Raw genomic sequence first — 19,455 nt, 5'->3', positions numbered from 1 at the left:
ATCATTGACAAGAGATTATACAAGAAAGAGAGATTTGTGGGGCATATTAATAGATATGATGGATCATATAGAATGTATCATATTTTTATTATCTTACATCATGCATGACAAATATATATATAATTAATCTCAAAAGTTAATAATCTCACATTTTTCTTTTCACACACACACACACACCGATGTTCTATGTTATTTCTTCAATTTTCGTCACTTTCTAAATTGGAATAATCACTAACAAATATATGGATAAAATTATTAGTTATATATTCCTATCATTATTAAACTCATTTATTGTAGCAAAAGGAAAAAAAAAAATATTTGTCATAGTTCCTATTGTGGCTAAGAGATTTTGACCTACTCTGTCTCTTCTCATCAGTTTCAATTAAGTTTCAACCACTCAAAAAAGATGGACACCGAAAAATTCACAATAATTATTATCCCTTGTCCTCACGGACTTGTATATGTATTCTGATTAATCCACAAGCAAAAACCAAAACAAAAGGTTTTTTTTTTTAATTTTCATATAACCCACTGCACAAAACATAAATTATAATTACTAACTGCTAATTGTCCTAGCAACAACATTACCTATCATGTTTGGATGAGATTTTGGATTCGAACACAATGTTAAAATGCTTGTGGGTGCATGCATTTCTTTATACTACATTAAAAAAAACATAAAAATTATAAATAAAACTAACCACCACATGTGACTGTATATGACATGAAAAATGTTAATTTATTAAATCTGTATTTGCAGTAAAAGGTAAACAATATTGATAACTAAAAGTATTTCCTATATATATATATTTATATATGTATCCAAATCCAAACATATATTGATATCATCATCATCTCTATATCTTTGTCTATGGCTATGGCTCTATCTCTACCCCCCACTACTGTACTGTGCAGTTTCTGGGACCACTAAGTTTCAGAAACAATGCCACTAGGTGTATTCTGATGTCAGTCTTCTTGTTGTTGTTGAAGATCAATCATACCGATCATTGCTCAGTTAATTATTAATGGCCTTTGATTAATGGCTTCTCACAAGAGGAACAAAGAGCTCTAGAAAGTTGAACAGTGCCATTTTTGAGGGCTCGTAGTTCTTCAACTTCTTTCTTCAACCTTCTGTTCTCGTTTCTTAGGTTTTCGCAGCACTTTCTCAGAAGCTCGCAGTCCACCTCCGTCTGCTTCAACTTTTTCCTTTCACAACAGAAAAGGAAAAATAAAAATCAATTCCAAAGCACTGGACAAAACTATATATGAAATATCTGAGTTTTTTTTTTAACAGGTTATCCTCGCGTTCTTCCTAGAAGAAGATCATTAATTATCGGACTTGCAAAAGTTAATAATAGTAATAATAAGGACACATGTCGTCCTCCATATGATGCAAAATACGAAAACATCATAGCATGTCTTGGTTTGGACTGAGTATTAAAAGAGTACACCACACATATAATGTGTATCTTTTATATATAAAAGGTTTGGAAGATTAAAACCAATAGATCTCAGAAGCAAACACAACGTTATGCAATAGATGCACCCAGAAAAATTAATGAGAGTTTGTTTAACAGTTTAAGCTGTAAATATCGTACCGACAAGACATTGAATACACGAATAAGAAACCTTTGTAAAAATAAATATGCCAATATATATATAAGCGTATGTGTATGAATATGTGTATATATATGTTTGTATGTATATACCTTGCTCTTCTGTTTTGAAACCAAACTTCGATCTGTCTGGGCTTCAGATTCAGTCGATGAGCAAGTTCTTGTTTCTGGAGCTGCATGGAATAGGAATAAGAGAATTTAAAATCAACCCTCATGAATTTCCATTTTTACCCTCCTGGGTAGGTAAGAAAGAACTAATCAACAAGAACCATTCAATTCTTATGAACACAGAAATCTCAAGATCGTGCAGCTTTATTAATGACTTCATCAAGAATCGTACTTTATGATCATCAGAACCTGAATCTGGGTTAGAGATTCTGTACAGATGAGAAAGAAATGAAACTATAATGATCACACACACACACATATATCGATAGACTTACTGGGTTGAGAGAGCTGTGGAGCTTAAAGCTATCTTCAAGCATGGCGGATTGTTCCTGGGTGAGTCTCAATTTCTTTCTGCAACTATTCCTATGATCGCTCTTTTCATCTTCTTCTTCATCGATTCTGGTCTTCAAACTGATCAAATCTCTCTGATCATGATTATGGACAATGGCTTCTTCAAACTTCTCTTCCTTTAATGGCATCACATAGCCTCCTATTCCAAGCCCTAGACTCAGCCTTGTGTTGCATATCGTCCCATCATCTTCCATGGCAGAGAATCACAGATAGAGATCAGAGAGAGAGAGAGAGAGATGAAGAAGAAGAAGAAGATAGTTCAAAGGGGAAAGTTATAGGGTTTATGGGAATAAAAATACAAAGGACGCGATTTAGTACAGATCTTATTGTTGGGTTTGGTCTTGGGAGATTCAATTTCAATCAGTTATTGGTGGGCTATCAAGAAAAAATAAATAAAAATGAAGTTTTGACATAGAGTAAGTAATTAACATTAATTATAGTGGTTATAAGGACTTGTATAATATTAATGGAATAATTTAGTGAGAAGGAGGAGGAAGGAGTAGAATAAGAAAACAAATGCGTTAGACCATAGAATTGTGAGCCTTTTAGGAAACCAAAAACTTATTTAGTGACATAAAAATGTTTGACTTTTCCAATTCTTAATCCAATTTTTCCTGTGTGTCTACTTTCCTAGTACTTTCTTGTGATACTATAGTGCCTTGTTTGGTGGGTTTCAATTCAATCCTTTTGCTTTATCTCTAACTCAATCCATCAATATCCAAGAATCAATGATTAGTAATAAGAAAATTAGCAATAACATATAAAAGATAAATAAGTTATGGAAATCTTATTTGTTATACATGTTCGGTTAAACTTAAATTTCACTTGATGTCCAAATATTTATTCCAAAAACATATAATTAATGAATAATCTCTGAACAACCAAATATGATTTGATAAAACAAAAACCAATTAATGTCGATTTTTAAAACATTTTTATATAGTTAGTACATATTTGAAATTATGATAATGCACTGATTACACATATTATTGAGTTAATATCAGTGAGGTTAAATCAGTTTTAATTTTAAAACAAAACTGAGGTTTTATTAAAATTCGAAAAAATATTCCCTATATACGTATATAAATGAATCATCTCTGAACTACAAAATATGATTTGATAAAACACAAACAAAGTAATGCCGATTTTTTCTTAAACTGAAATTTATTATTCTCAATATAAAAATTAAGTAATTTTACGTTTAGAAAAAGGAAAAACACATCGTGCAGTATGCATGTAAAGCTTAGTAAATAATTAAGATGTGTATAATTTTTTCATTTGGTATATTGATCCTCTTTCGTCAACGCAAATTCCTTATTTGTTAGGATAAAGAATCCACAAAAATTATTTATAAACCAAATTTTGAGGCATTTTCATGTAGTTAAGACATATTTGAAATTATGATAATGCACTTCATTACACATATTATTGAATTAATATCGATTATCAGTTTTAATTTTAAAACAAAACTGAAGTTCTATATATTTATGTTTATTATTAGGTTCTTTGATAGAAAACATCAAAATTAGATGGCATTAACTCAGACATAATGGGTGTGATTGTTACGAATGAAAAATGGGTTATATAATAAGGTGGGATTTTGATTAATTGTCAAAAGTGCGTGATATAATATTATTACTATTTGTTATTGTGCATTGCAATTAAGAAATAATTGACGGAAAAAAATTCATCTTTAGTCCTTTAATTTCACACAAGATTTTATTTTATTCCTTAATTTGATAAAAATGTTTTTAGTCTTATAACTATAATATCGTTAGTTTCATTAAAAATATTGACCTTAAAATTTTCAATATTGACAAAATATTTACAAATTCTAACACACTAAGTTTAATTTTCTCAAAATAACAATAATTGGAGCAAAAAAAAAATCATCATTTGGGACCAACAATATTAGGTTTAGAAAATTAAAAAGATATTTTATAAAATTAAGAGATCAAACTGAAAGTTTATATAAAATTAAAGCACTAAAGGCCAACATGTGAGTTGCATGTATTTTAACTAATAACTTTCTAAATCTAATTGTCACAGTTAACCCAGTCCTTGAAAAATGCCAAAATAATAGTTCCAACTTGTGACAATGTCTACCACGAATAATATAAGTGTGTTTCTGCCACTAGCTAACCTAACCCGCCACGAGGTTAGACAATTATTAACCTTAATTCAATGCTACAAAAACTGATTAGTTGACAATAACACAACACCAATGATGATAGTTTAACACTAATGTGACCTGAGAGGGAGAAAGACAGAGACAATAATTGAATGGGCTGCTGTTATATTGAGACTTGGACCAGAGACTCACATATGTATTGGCGTTTCCATGATGTGAACAATACTGAAGACATTTTAAGTTGCTGAATGTTCAACAAGAAACAGTTCAACGTGTGTTGAAGAATATTACTTTAGACATGTTTGATCATAGTTAAGACAAATTTTAAATTTCATTAATTCTGTTTTAAAATTTAATAATTTAATAATTTTACTCCTATTTAATACTTTCCCAAAAAAAAAAACCACTCTAATCCTATTTAAAGGGCAAAGATTGGATTAGTAACAGTTTATAAAACAATAAATTAGGCATCAAAATTATGCTATATCCATATAATAAATTTAATAAAATGACTTATATTAAAAAGCAAAAAATACTCTCTCCCCACCCCCGGACTCTCTTTGTCCTTTAATTGCCCTGTAAATAGGGCAGAAGGGTCTTACCCAAATGAGAGGCAAACTGCTGCTTTTAGAATTAAAAGGTTACATTATTGAAAACTACATCTATTGTTGTTTGTGATCAATGAAGTGGGCAAGTGGCACTGATTCCTCAAGTCATGTGGGTTTATGCGGTGTTTGTATCTTTGTAAGAACATTCTTGGAGAGACCAAGTCTTGTTGACTGAGTCAACGGACGGGGGCATATGTTAAGATTGTCTTGGATGAGATATCCTTCTAGGCCTTTGAACCTTCGTTCAACTTAGGGAGACATCATATGCTAATTAGGTTATCGATGATGGATCCATGGGATGGGAGTAAGTGGGGGCGCCTATTTCGTTGAAAGTTAGTTTATTATCATTTGTGAACAAAATTAAAATTAATTTTTAGCACCCCCAGCTTCATGTGGTTTTTCATTTCTGGCCCCTATTTGCTAGTCAATTCATCTTTTAAGCATATTAATCTGTTTAGGGCAATTTAAAATGACTTATCGACAGCTTTTTAATTACAATTTATAGTATGCAAGATAAGTATATAAAAAAAAAAAATTGTCACATAACGCGCTTATAAGTACAGGTACAACTTTTCTTTATGCTAATTATTGTAAGATTTTTCCTCATATTAACTCAGTTAACTTTCAACGTTATTTACACATTAGTCACAAGGTGATTCCGTTTAGTTTGTAACTTATTTAAAAATAAAAAATAAAACAAAAGGCCATTGTTAATGCTTATTAGAAAAGTTATTGTGCAGTCCCACATGACAATCCAATTACTAAAAAATTTCACTAAGTTGTCAATATGTCACTATGTCATAACCTGTTATCATTTTTTGTACTAGATTTTGTCATTATCATGTTGCTTACTCATTGCGAGATTTTCGGTAATTAATTGCTGATGTGAAACTAATCAATGATTTTTCCAAACTTATTTATAAGCATTAAATAGTACACGTTAAGTCGTTAAACATCAATATTTTCATCAATAAACGAATAAAGTGGTTAGCATGCAAGTACTTGTGTCATCTACTTTTGCAATGGAAGATAAAAAGGTTTTAGTTTTATGATACGACATTAGCTTGTTTATTGATAGAATAAGGGGCGTGATTCCTTGTAGTTGAGTAATTAGTACACTTGTGACCATGAGGGCTCATGTTATTGTATTATTGTGTTGCCTTAAGCTACAACTAGTTTGGCCCATGTAGACCCAAACTATTCAGATTGATGCAGCTTTAAATAGTAAAATAGGTGTGGATTGGCGGGGTTTGCTTAGATTGCTGGTCACATCCCTTTGAAGATAAGGAGCATATATCATGATGAACATGGAGAAATAGGTGCAATGAATTAACTACTTTGGTTGTATGACTCTCAGGTTCTGATTTAGACTTAATTGACACAAGGACTTTAATGGGTAATAAAGTTTCTTTCAAAAGTTAAAACTTTGAACTGAGATGAAAAATCTTGCATCTCAATTAATAAACCATTGCTTTTGTGTGAGTAGCTGTACTAGACAACATAATAAAGCTAGAATGAATTCAGTTGATAGCTCAAAACATTTGGAATGGAGAAAGCAATTGAAGAAAATGCTTCTTTGGATGCCAAACATCAGCTTGATTTTGCTACAAAACGAAGAGCAACAAAACTAAGGTACAAGGGGATATCCCATAGTTAAAGAGGATGAAGGATTCCAAGGTATGACCCTTGATTTAACAATAGCCATCAATAAGTGTCCTCAAATGACAACGAAATGTACAACATACCTAGAGAGGATATGAGATTGCAGCAATATCAACCAAAGGATTAGGGATCAGAACCTAGTCCTTATTGTCCAAGACAAAACATGGGTTGAGATGACTGGTTTTTTTGGCATGAGACATACACGTGATCCAAAAATTTCTAATTTACCTGCTCCTGTAATATAAAAAAGCATCTACCTTTCCCTATTACCTGATAGCGAGAGGAGGAATACTACGAACCCACATATTAGAGAGAGCGAGAGAGAGAGAGAGAGATGTTAGTCCCACATATGCAGCAGAACCGAGGGCATGTAGGTTGAAACATGTTTCCCCGGTTCCTTAATCAATAATTGCTAGCCCTCTCTCTCTCCCCCATCACTTACTTCTGACAAGAGCTCCAGTGATTTTCTATATATAGTGCTAAAGTGATGAAACAAGTTAGGATTTCAAGGGCATCAAACCTCCAGACTGACAATACGATGAACACTTCCAACTTCTTCCTCTGTTGTCTCCTCACAGCGGCTTTATATTTCCTCTTCCATCACACAAGCCCCTCCCTAGGTGTTATGCCAAAACCAGTACGGAAGTTAAGCATGTCAATCCCTGTTGTTCAGCATGAATATCACAAAATCAAGGTAAGTATTTCCCCCAGTTAGTCATCCTACATAATAGAGTCGATTGCAAGGTAAGATCAGAACAAAGTATGATGCAGCATATTCTTAAAACGGCATGATCCAATACTTATCTCCTTTCTTCAACATTTGCTCCAACCCATAAATCTGTCAAGGGAAGGTAATATCATAATTGTTCGCTTTTGTGATCAGACCACAATCCATCATAAGAGTCAGTGATGGTAAGATAAGATCAGAACTTTGATAGAACGATACAGCAATTTTACAAGGCGTATTAAAATTCTTCATTTGTACCCTTTCCCCTATGCTGCTACTCATACCTGTCGGAGCATCTGTTCCGCTGTTTCCTACTGTTTAGATTATGATCTCCACTAATTCCTTTAATTTGGGGGACATTAAATGCAGGTAGCAGATGAGGTAATGGAAAGCTCCTCTGCTGAGGATGATTCCATGGCACTAGAGTATACAAGCAACAGTAGCAGTCCTCATGATCTTGTCTACCACACAGATTACCATGGAGTAACAACTCATCCAACTCCTAAACATCCCAAACCATAAGGTTGCAGCTTTAATTTTCCTAGGAGAGAGATTTATGCAATTTTCCATCACTTCTATGATAATTCTCATCTCTATATGAATGCACTGTATTTTGTGGGGTAGAAAACAAAGTTTTGTTCCAAGGCTTATGCTTTTGCTCAACGAAGTGATATATAGAATTCCTTGAAGCCCTTGGCTTACAGAACAATCAAATCGGATGAGTTGGCTGACCAAGCAACTATAAATGTCAGACATATTTCACCAGGCAATTAAGATATGACATATTTTGGCTCAACCAGTAGAAATGGAAGCACTTAAAAACGTTAGAATAGAATAAATTACACAACATCCCATCAATTTTCCTGAGATTAACTCTGCACAATTTTCAAAATGTACATACCTCTCCTAAAATTAAAAGTTATATTATATTATTATATCTCAATCCACTTTTAAATTTGATATTTTTCACTAAAATGCCCTCCATTAGCCTGAAAATATCTTTTTTAGTTAAATGTACAGACACAAGATAGACTCCTATTTTTTATTTGTGCATATTTATAAGTATACACATATTTTGTGTGTTTAGGCCAATGGATGATATATTAGGCAAAAAATGTAAAATTGGATTAATTATATTTTAAAAATAGAAGGGAAGTCTATGATTTCAACAAAACTGAAGGAGGTCCATGTAATTTACTCTAGCATTTATCATGTAGCGAAATCATTCCATTGCTATATTGCTCTCTAGTCTTCCTATATTTCTGAAGCAAGACCACATAACCCGCTATTATATTCTCATACACTACGTCACTACAAAACCTGGACTTGACACCTAGAAAAGCAGCTTCTACTTCGTTCTGGTGCCAAGCACATAAAGACAGGAGCTCTTCAATCATAAAAGATTGATCAAGATCGTATCTTTTGGAAGACTCTCTTTTTGGATGGAGAAACCAAAGCCATCTGATTCGTTGATAAGGATCTTCATTTTTCTTAATTGCAGCCTCTAAGCTGCTCAGCACCTCCAAGAACCTAGATTCAGTGTGAATTTTATCAATTACATGGCAAAAAATGTTTTTCTGATTATGAGCAAGCCAATTACAAACATGTGGTGGCAGAGAATTTGCTGCAGCCAAGCACGCCTTCCGAAACGTAGGATCAGAGTCACTAATGATCTTAATAGCAAGGTGTAATAAGCTCACAGAAACCAGATCAAGCTTTTGGGACCAAGATATACAGTCATCATCAAAACGTCTCTCCTGGTTTTCACTCCAGCGATGAAGTGCAAAATGAGCAAATCCTTCCCATCTGTGTTTTACAGAATATATAAATTATTAGCGATACCAATATATACTTTAACCATTGCAGGTATACAAAAATTAATAAATGACTGCCATATTTTGAATCACAAGTACTATCTTTGAATCTTTCATTTACAGAGATCATAGTTGCTCGACTAGCACAAAATATTAGTATATATGCCAAGCCATTAGACTGTTCAAGCTCTTCAATTCTCTCTCTCTCCCTCTCTCACGAACTCCACTGGAATCAGATGCAAAAAACGGTGAGAAAGAGGAGAGAGAAAACGCAAAAATCTGTTACGAAAGAAAACTTATGTTTCAAATATCAAGGACCAAAGCCAAGTTGAAATAACTTGTGACCAAGTCATCACACAAATCCAAAAGGGGGAAAAAAAAACAGAATAAAATAAATAATCCATCAAACGACAGGGAGAGTTAATCATTAGATAGTCCTTCTAAATAAACAAACAAATAAATATAAACGAGCTATAACTTGACCCACATTAACCAAACATAATGAAATCCCACTTTTTATATGACAAGACACTCTTTCTGAAGTTCAAATCCTCCCCATTCTTCAATTGGGAGCACGATCAAATATTGATAATATAGTACTCTTCTTTATAAGATGGATTATAATTGACATAGGCACCATTATCAAAATGATAGCATAATGCTGGTCCATGAATCAGCTTTCCAAAGACACAAAGTCTGAGTGCGTGTCCCATTGTTTCATGGACACTAATGTCTAAATTTAATGATTGATTTAGGGTGGGTCACTTCACATGCATTGTTTCAGTTCTCTGTTCCAAGAAAGCCATCAATCATAAGATTTTATTTTATTTTATTATTTTTTCTGGCCAATAAAGAGCACTACACATTACTCCCTCCGTCCCTAATTATAAGCAGATCTCTAGCACGGTCCTTTGGTCTTATAAGCAAAAACCACCAATTTCATGTGCAATTAAGAGATGTTTCTCAATTTGACCCTCATTAAATGACTGCCATTAAGGCAGGAACAAAATTAAACATTAATAACATGGGCATTTCAGTTTTAAAAAAAATTCAATCTGAAACATAATTATGAAGATTAACAAACTTTCTAAAGAATTGTGAAACGTTAAAATTTGCTTATAATTACGGATGGAGGAAATACAAGACAAATTTGGATTGGAGAAAGAGTCAAGGGAAAAAAAATATGCTTGCGTGAGAGGAGTTTTCATAGATAATTAAACGTCCAAACTATAAGTTTGCATTCCTTGAAATCATGGAATATTGAGAATTAGTCAAGGAAACCCATAAAACATTAGTCTTTTACTAAGCTTTCAGAGGTAATAAAATGTTGCTTCTGCAAGAATTTATGATGTTACAACAAACCAAACTCTCCGGCAGTATTAGTGGTTCAATCAGTGGGCTACCCCACGTGATCATCAACAATTCAAACTTCTATGGTTCTACTTCGCGGGCCAAAGAAGCATGCTACTTCTAATTAGTCAAAGCTGGACTTGCTTTGGCTGAATGTGGACAAGGACATCGCCATTAATATGACAGTACTGATTTGACTGGGGAATATTGGAATCAAGCATGCTTACCAACAGTAGAGGATCGACATGACTGTGAAGATTATTATTTTGTTGGAACAAAATTTACAATTTACCATGGGGGAAAAAGTAGACAGAAATGGCATTGGACATATTTTCAAGAAGTAAAGGTGAAATCATAATTAATCCCCAGTGTGGATCCTCTGATGGTGAATGAAAATATTACATGAGAGATAAAGAGAAAAGAGATGAGGGTGTAAAGATGGTGTAAAATTATGTACATTCCTACAGGAACATGGGAGAGGAAGCACATACAAAGTTGAGTTTACCACACAACATTGGGCATCATTCAATCAATCCTTGTCTTCAAAAGAAGAATGAACACCATAAAAATCACAATCTCCACCTTTCTAAAAAGAAAAGAATAAAAGAGGAAAATGAAATCAAATAAAGGGCCACAACAAGCTTTACAACTTTTTAACCATAAGAAATTAAAGGGAACCTTAATGACTCAAAAAATCACAATCAAATATATTGTTACGTGTTAAAAGCATTAGTTAAACTTTACTTACTCAAATGGTGGTTCAACCTCAACACTAAAGGTGAGGTGCAGAGAAAACCCAGAAGAAACATCATCACAGCCAGATTTAGTATATGCTTCATGAGGGAAACCTCTGGGAATATATAATACGTCACCCTCTCTGAGCAAGAACTCTCTGCCACCAGCCATTGTACAGTTAACATCAGATCCATGTAGCTCATCATACAAGCGAGGTAACAGCTGACTAGATTGAGAAAATACTGTCCACTGCTTGGAACCGAAAAGCTGACATACAAATACGCAGTGATCATCGAAGTGACATGCCAAACCCTGAGAATTAGGTGGTGTCAAGTACAAATTAGCACCTGCGGATGGTTGCCCAAACATAACTGCTAATTCATCAGCAACAGCAGCAATGCTTTGATAGCGAAACTCTAAACCACGCAGTGCAACCGTATATCCTTCTTTATATGCTTGTCCACACTTCAAGACATCATCTATAGTAAAATAATAAGGTTCTCTTGGGCAGCCCGAATTAAACTGCTGAAAGTAATGCATCTCTTTTCCTGAGTGCCTCTCTGTCTTAACAACTCGAATATCCTGATGGTAAGCAATAGGACAACCCAGTTTACCTTTTACCTCACTCAAAAAATTGTTGATGTCCTGTTCATCTGAGGCAATTGGAAAACAAGATACTAGACCTTGAAGAATTGATGACAGAAGAGAAGGATCATTCCCTGTCCACCCAAGAGATTGTAGGAATGGACTAAAAATATCATTCACATTTAGATTGTTCGATGTCTTTTTCAGAAGAAAGGGTGAAAATTCCCACTGGTTCGAAATAAAATTTTCAAAACTAGATTCACTTGTACCAAATAGACTTCCTTTAACCACTTCAAATGGTAAAGCCACAGTCGGTGAGCAAGAATAAATGGAAATCCTAAATATAGCTTCTGCAAGGTTATTAACTTCAATATTGCTCTTCCAATAATGTCATCATCATTACTTTGACTTACTTCTGCCCAGAGCTCTTTTAGAAGGGCCAAGAATGCTTCACAAATTTTTCAGAAGAAAGGGTGAAAATTCCCACTGGTTCGAAATAAATTTTCAAAACTAGATTCACTTGTACCAAATAGACTTCCTTTAACCACTTCAAATGGTAAAGCCACAGTCGGTGAGCAAGAATAAATGGAAATCCTAAATATAGCTTCTGCAAGGTTATTAACTTCAATATTGCTCTTCCAATAATGTCCATCTTCATTAACTTTTATAGCACCTTTGACAGCCATTTGATGACTTACTTCTGCCCAGAGCTCTTTTAGAAGGGCCAAGAATGCTTCACAAAGGCTTACGGGGATATTCTGTAGTTGCTCAGCATTACATGCATTAATAAGAATAATAGTTGCACTAAGGAATGCCGCTGAAGTTTCATAATGTTCACCCATCCCTATCTTAGGACAGTGGAGACTTCCATTGCCCTCAGGCCACAAGGAAACAGAATTTGAAAATTTGGGTAGCTGAATAAATGCGAACCTGAAGAGTGTCAATTGTTTAGTTATTTAAACAAATACTTTTAATAATTCAACATCAGGCGGAAAAAAAAAAGGTTGCATCAATCCAGAATCGAAAGTTTTTATGCCTAAGATGCTTTTTCTGACATAACCATGGTGGAAAATATACAAAATAATTCAAATGAAAGTATCAGAGGTACTCCCATGGCACATGGATATACTAGAGTTTACTTTTGCACTACGTCTCATGAAAAGGATTCAAATAATTTAATCATTCAAAAACAAATCAAATTTATGCGATTGAAATATGTAATAAGAAATCGGCAGAAATGACAATTCATTCAATTTGATCAAAGATACCACGGAACCTCAAGCCTGTAGTACACAAATTACCAGAATAACAACTCTGTGAATTTGAATGCATAAACTAAACACTACATAGAACAAAAAGTTAGGTGACGTTTCTTAACTATCTGCTGTCGGATTCTCTAACAAAACATTGTGTGCCCACATTTTTCATAGCTCAGCACCTATATTCTTCCATATGTACTTATTCAATTTAAGAACCTGATGACAGTAAGGACAGACACTTCCCGTCGCCGAAAAGTAGAAAAAGAACAAAGTTTATGTGTTCGAAAAAAATCTATTCCCCTCCCCCCTTCCATTTCCCAACAATCACACAAACAGAAAATCCTGCCAAGGGCTAATTGCTAATTGAAACGAAACCAGAACCAGTGGCCCATTTTCACATATAAGAGCGAAGGAATATAACCATTGGAAAAAGAATGGCCATAATTGTTAATGCTTACATGAGTTTTTCCAAGGCAGAACATTTCAGCAGCTGCTGTTGCCCAAAACTGGTGGTAGACAAGTCCAAGACAGCATTGCAGGCAGACAACAGAACCGCTCTCTTCGAACTTCCCAACAGCGAGATTAAACACTTCAAAGTTTCACAATCTGACGCAATTTCATTGTTCATGTCAAAAGAAGCAAGCGAAGCGGCGCCCACAATTTCAGCGCCGCGGCACCCAATTTCAGGACATCTGCAAAGTGCAAAACCCAAACAAAACATACACACATGCATAAAAGAACCACTCAAACACAATTTGGAGCAGTTTTTTCAAGCCAGCAAAGCACAAATTCGACAGAGAGGAATAGGAAGCTTACTTGGAGTTGAGAAGAGTTGGAAGCAATGCAAGAATAGGTCTGAAATGGATTTCAGAGAGAGAAGACAAGTGCGAATTTTTCTTAAGCATTTCTTGACTAAGGAAAGAGAGTTGGGTTTGCGACGTTGAGAAAAGGAAGCGAGTAACAGAGCAAAGACGGTATTGATGTCATCAAATTGAAGTTGAAGGCTGCTTGTGGAAGACCTTGACTTCCTCTTCTTTTTGCTTCGTGATCCTGCAACTCCATGCTCCTCCATTTTTTTCGCAGATGCCATGACTCACCTCAAATGCCCACAACAAATTTGCACAGGAATGACGATCACAGAGAATGGGCCCCAGATTGAAGTGCAAGGCCCAACTATAAGCCCACAGTTCGGTGATTCCAATTATCTTTTGAAGCTCCATCCTTTTTTAACCACTTTAGGCTTGGGCTTGATACTAATATCTGTCGATCCAAAAATATTAAGGTTAAAATCTTCTTAATAAATATGTTTCTCAGACCAACTAGGGTTGGATCTAGTGGAAGAGACTAGTCCCTCACAATATGATGAATCAAGATTCGAATCTCCACTGGGAGAGATGCCCACATTTAGTGCCTGACAATACCTCAAATAGGATTGTCTCCAATAGGAGGATACCTATGTTTTAGCAAAAAAAAATGCTTCTCAGGATTCAAAGCTATGTATACTTTATACCCACACAGTATCCATCGTCCAAGCTTGATAAATATATTCATTTATTGAATGAGAAGAAAAGGACATAAATCTTCTCACACCCTATGAATAAAAATTTCCAACTTTACATTAAAAAAAAAATTTCCAACCACAGTGATCAATAATAATTTTCACCAATGGTGATGGTGATAATAAATTCGAGAAGTTTAACTTACACTGTTAGAAATTAATGGCACAAGTCAGTCATGCATGCCATGATAGCCTCTTATTTTTACATTTTAAAACAGCTTTTCATGACTAGAATGCCTCAAATGAGAGCGATTGATGTTAACTATTCAGTAATTCGAAGTTATGAATAAAAGAATTGTTTCAAATAAACTTTCATCAGTTGGTTAAATCATCCATAGGTTCGCATAAGTTATCTATTTTAAAATAGTTGTGAATTAAAAGTGTTTGCTATTTTTCCAATATTTATCACTTCAAATTTTCAAGTCAAGTCAAACTCATCAACCGCTTAAAAAGTGATAGGTTGGCAAAATCAGAGCTTATTTGGAAGCAATTTTTTTCAGCTGCCACCCACTGACCCATGAGTTAGCCCATTTTTTTTAGTATTTATTACTTTATTATATTTTTAAAAAAATATTATTTTGCATTTAATGTAAACATATTCTTGTTTTATGCTAGAAAAAATTTCTAAATCTGATATATATTTTTATTGATTTATTATTTTATATTAATAGAATGATTATGAAAATAGATTATAGTTTATATGATAAACTTTGATGTAATTTAATTATATAATTTTATGAAAAGAAATTATTTGAATTTAATTTAACCTATATCCTTTATTAATATGTCAATATACTCTAACAATACATTTAAAGAATATTTAAGGCAACGGTATTTTGTTAAAAATATATTAAATTTTACTGTAATCAAAATTAATTAATAATTTTCTGGTATGTATTATAAAAAGACCAAAAGGGCAATTATTTTAGGAAATATTTTGGTTACATGCAGAAATTTGAACCTTAGCCAATACACATACTAGAGATATGTGTCGAACTGTTTTGTTTTTCTTTTTAGGGGTTGATCCAAAAAAAATTTATCCAAAATTTCTATTGGATAAAATAATACATTCTGCAAGAAAGAACGTAAAAACATATTCTCGTGATAACATAACATGAGGAGCAATTGGGGAAAAAAATTAATAGCATCAGAATTTTAGCTAATCTAAAGTAAGCACTAAAACTATATATATATATATATATATGTTACATATATAAGTTGGCATTATATATAATAATGATCAAAATTCAAAGATCATTGTCATCACAATCCTTGGACGCAATTCCCAGAAGCCTAGCTAATTCTCCAGTCCCATAGGCCGCAATAGTATCTGAAAATTGTTAGTATGAGAAGAATTAACAATCTTGGTAACAAATTCAAATAAATCGAATAGGAAAAAAAAAAGAAAAAAGGAACTTGAAAATCGACTAGATGACTAGTTTGAAAGTTTTGAATATTGTTTACAATATATAGTAAAAGCCCACTTTCATCTTCTTTTTTCATATATTTGGCATTCAACGCAAAAATCAACTAATCCAATTTAGGGTATGTGGTTACCCCTCCATGCATAAGTATCTTCTCTAGGAGATAGACTTAGACATAGAGGGATTAACGGGATTCTACACAGCTAGACCAATTCTGTGTTGGTGTCACTTTCATCTTTATTATAAGACGACATTCATAGCCATTAATATATACACCTCCGTTTCTTATTATGAAAGTTTGTTTAATTTTTAATTTTTAATTTATCTAAATATAAAACCCCAATCTATTTTTTTTCATATTTATTTGTTTTTTTTTGAAGCAGCATTGTAGTAGTTGCATATGTTAAATATTTCATTAAATAGTAATTCTAGCTAATATAAATGATTAGTAGGGTATTAGGAAAAATAATACCTATTTATAACAAATAACTAACTTCACTAATTTTCTTAATCTCCGCAATTTGTCAACTAAGTCTTATACTCCTCCGGTCCTTATTATAAGACCCCATTTGACTTTTATTTGGTCCTAATATAAGACCCCAATCCATTTTATCTCTTATATTTATGCATTTTTTTTCAAGATAATCCTTCTAATAATGATAGTTTTAGCCAATATACTTAAGTAGTAAGGATATTTTAGGAATGACAACACTTATTTATTATAAATAACCAACTTAACTTACTTCCTTAATCTCCTCAAATAAGTCAATTGGGTCTTATAATTAGGACCGGAGGAGTATTAAGAACCGGAGATAGCATATACTACCTCCAGTCTTTACTATAAAAGTCTGTTTTACTTTTATTTTGATCATAAATATAAGACCTCAATCCACTTTATCTCTCATAAGATCTATCCATTTTCATATAACAATGGTAATTCTAGTCAATATACTTAATTAGTAAGGATATTTTAAGAAAAACAACACTTATTTATTACAAATAACTAACTTAATTAATTTTCTTAATCTACTCAAATTAGTCAACAAGTTCTTATATTAAGGATCGAATGTAGTATAATATTTCATCTAAAGTACTAATTTTCTTCTATAATTATTATTTATTTTGATATTCCGTAATCAACTAGTTAACCTCTTAGCCAACTAAAGAATCTCAACTAATTAACGAAGTTTAAGAGATGAGAGAATATAGAATTACCATCAGAACCTCCAATATGCTTTCCATTAATGAATACTTGTGGCACAGTGTGGCTTCCAACAATTTTGCTCAATTTGCTATGAATTTTCCACCCATCCTCTACAGCACAAAAGTGATAGCTGGATCAGATTTGCTAATATGATTGTACGTCGCATATCAAAAGGAATGAAGAAGAGCAAGTAATTAAGTGTAGAGGTACCTCTTTCATCAAGCTCAACAATATGTGGTGTTTGGTTCAAATGTTTGAAAACAGTTTTTGCTCTCCTACAATACCTGAATTTACCATTAATAATAAATTAAATTAAATTAAATTAGAAACACCCACAATGCAAACTCTCTCTCACGTTATTTTTTCATAAAAAAAAATTGCTAATTAAGTTTATCTAAAGCAATAATACATTTAGTTTTCTGCCCAACATTATATTCATATCCAATATGTTGAAATTGAAATATTCTTTTGCATATATATAATATCATGGATAATGTGTCTGCTTAATGATCTGTTCATGAAGTTTTTATCAAGCTAGTTGTTTTTGTAACTTTCTTTTCTTAATTATTCATTCAATCCTTAACATAAGACCCAATTATCTAATTTTAATAGATTAAAAATATTAGTTAAATTATTGAGAGAATATCAATAGGGTTAATTTGGAAAATGTTAATAAACATGTAAAATAAGTTTTACATATAGGACCAATATCAAATCCTCAATTAATCCTATATGAAGGACTGGAGGAATATTCAATATGAATCCGAGGATGTGAATACCAACCTATAATACGAATGAATCACATTAATTAATGTAATAATCATTGAATGGGAAGTAATGCAATTATCAATTATGTAATAATCATCTTTCTCACTCGAAATATCTCATTTATCCATTTTGATATGCGCTTTTATTAAGAGCATGTTTAATACACGATAATGACACATTAGCAATCATCATGACCTAAATGAAGCAATAATGTTTTAATCACAATTTGTGACCACCAACAATGCGACATGATAATAACCATTTAATTAAAAAACCTATAAAATGAGATTCCTGTATAAGTGGATGACGTTTTACTGGTTAGACAGATAATGTGACATGACAATAACCATCTAGTTAAAAAACTACAAATTGGATTTCTCCAACCAAATGAACATGATATAAAAAAAAAAGCTATGCAAAATCTAAACCTGTGAACGTTCGTGTGATCTACTGGCATATAATTCCTAGGCGGTAAATAGGATGCATGCTGTGAGTTTAATTTCAGGAAAAATTGGTAAAAAATTCCTGTTTGAAAGTTTAATTAGGCAGAAGAACATGATTTGTGCAAGTACAAGTATGATTTATGAGTAGAACATATCATCCGTTGTGTGCAACATAGCGGATGATATGTTGTACTTACGGATTATACTTGCAGTTGAACAAATCAGATCCTTCTGGTCAATTAAAATTTCAAAAAGAGATTTTTTACCAAATTTTCCTTTAATTTCACTTATAACCTCATGTTGTTAACGATTGAGAGAAGGGGATAATACATACGGGCAATAGGATTTGGAGAAGATGACGATCTTATGAGAAGAAATAGCATTATGGACGAAGCCAGCATCAGACTCAGAATAAGTATGAGCCAAATACAGAGAAGTTGCCACCACCATCATCACCAGCAACGCCGTGGCAATCATTCTCGCTGTTTCAGCCATGGAGGAACTTTGATTCTGATCTCTTGTTGCAATATATGTAACACCAAGAGATTCAATTCTCTCGTATTCGCAGCAGAAAAACAAGAGGTATAGTTTTCCAAACCACTTAACGCAGATGTGAGAATAAATTAATCTCATACTTTAAACCTATGTGTGTGTACATATAGTGGATACGTGGAAGGTTAATTATGTTGAGTAATTAAGTAAAATGTTTAATTATATTTTTGTTTGAAAATCGGAAGAATCTTAACCATTACATTATATATTTTTATCTCTTAATTATTAAATTACTCTTTTGTTAATATGAAGGGATCACAGAATTCTATCCCCAAAGGAAGTGATATTTAATTAAATGGCTTGAGTTTTGTTTAGGGTAAAATCGGATTAAGGATTTGATACAGAATGAATAGGTACCTGATTATATTGAAGATTTATATTTTATATTTTAAACAATTTCTTTTTTTATTCAAAATTTAAAGTATAAGGATCTTTTTTGCATTTTTAGAAGATTGTGTGCGCGCGCGTGTATATATCTAGAAGATGGTCATTAAATTATA

The 19,455-nt window shown here is 32.8% G+C and overlaps 3 protein-coding genes and 1 pseudogene across 3 annotated transcripts; 1 reads left to right on the top strand and 3 right to left on the bottom strand.

The window, feature by feature from the left end:
* Nucleotides 1-710: 710 nt before the first annotated feature.
* Nucleotides 711-2,457, bottom strand: LOC114731147 (homeobox-leucine zipper protein HAT22-like). The gene is made up of 3 exons (XM_028918270.1): nucleotides 2,060-2,457; nucleotides 1,710-1,789; nucleotides 711-1,206 (listed from the first exon to the last, which is right to left on the bottom strand). Exons 1-3 carry the CDS (start codon nucleotides 2,327-2,329, stop codon nucleotides 1,023-1,025), a joined length of 534 nt encoding a protein of 177 aa, XP_028774103.1. The 5' UTR covers nucleotides 2,330-2,457; the 3' UTR covers nucleotides 711-1,022.
* A 3,985-nt stretch (nucleotides 2,458-6,442) lies between these two features.
* Nucleotides 6,443-7,998, top strand: LOC114731148 (uncharacterized). Its single transcript, XM_028918271.1, has 2 exons — nucleotides 6,443-7,230; nucleotides 7,633-7,998. Exons 1-2 carry the CDS (start codon nucleotides 7,024-7,026, stop codon nucleotides 7,783-7,785), a joined length of 360 nt encoding a protein of 119 aa, XP_028774104.1. The 5' UTR covers nucleotides 6,443-7,023; the 3' UTR covers nucleotides 7,786-7,998.
* A 451-nt stretch (nucleotides 7,999-8,449) lies between these two features.
* On the bottom strand, nucleotides 8,450-14,084 carry LOC114731151 (uncharacterized; annotated as a pseudogene).
* A 1,727-nt stretch (nucleotides 14,085-15,811) lies between these two features.
* Nucleotides 15,812-18,880, bottom strand: LOC114731149 (glutaredoxin-C4-like). The gene is made up of 4 exons (XM_028918272.1): nucleotides 18,738-18,880; nucleotides 17,403-17,476; nucleotides 17,204-17,302; nucleotides 15,812-15,894 (listed from the first exon to the last, which is right to left on the bottom strand). The coding sequence occupies exons 1-4, from the start codon at nucleotides 18,878-18,880 to the stop codon at nucleotides 15,812-15,814; spliced, it is 399 nt and encodes a 132-aa protein (XP_028774105.1).
* Between the last annotated feature and the right edge of the window lie 575 nt (nucleotides 18,881-19,455).

This window comes from Neltuma alba, unplaced genomic scaffold, assembly GCF_004799145.2.
Source record: "Neltuma alba isolate B1F8T4 unplaced genomic scaffold, ASM479914v2 tig00012806_pilon, whole genome shotgun sequence".
Taxonomy (NCBI): Eukaryota; Viridiplantae; Streptophyta; class Magnoliopsida; order Fabales; family Fabaceae; genus Neltuma; species Neltuma alba.
The sequence above is the reverse complement of the archived record's forward strand: the minus strand, read 5'-3'. Positions and strand labels throughout refer to the sequence as shown.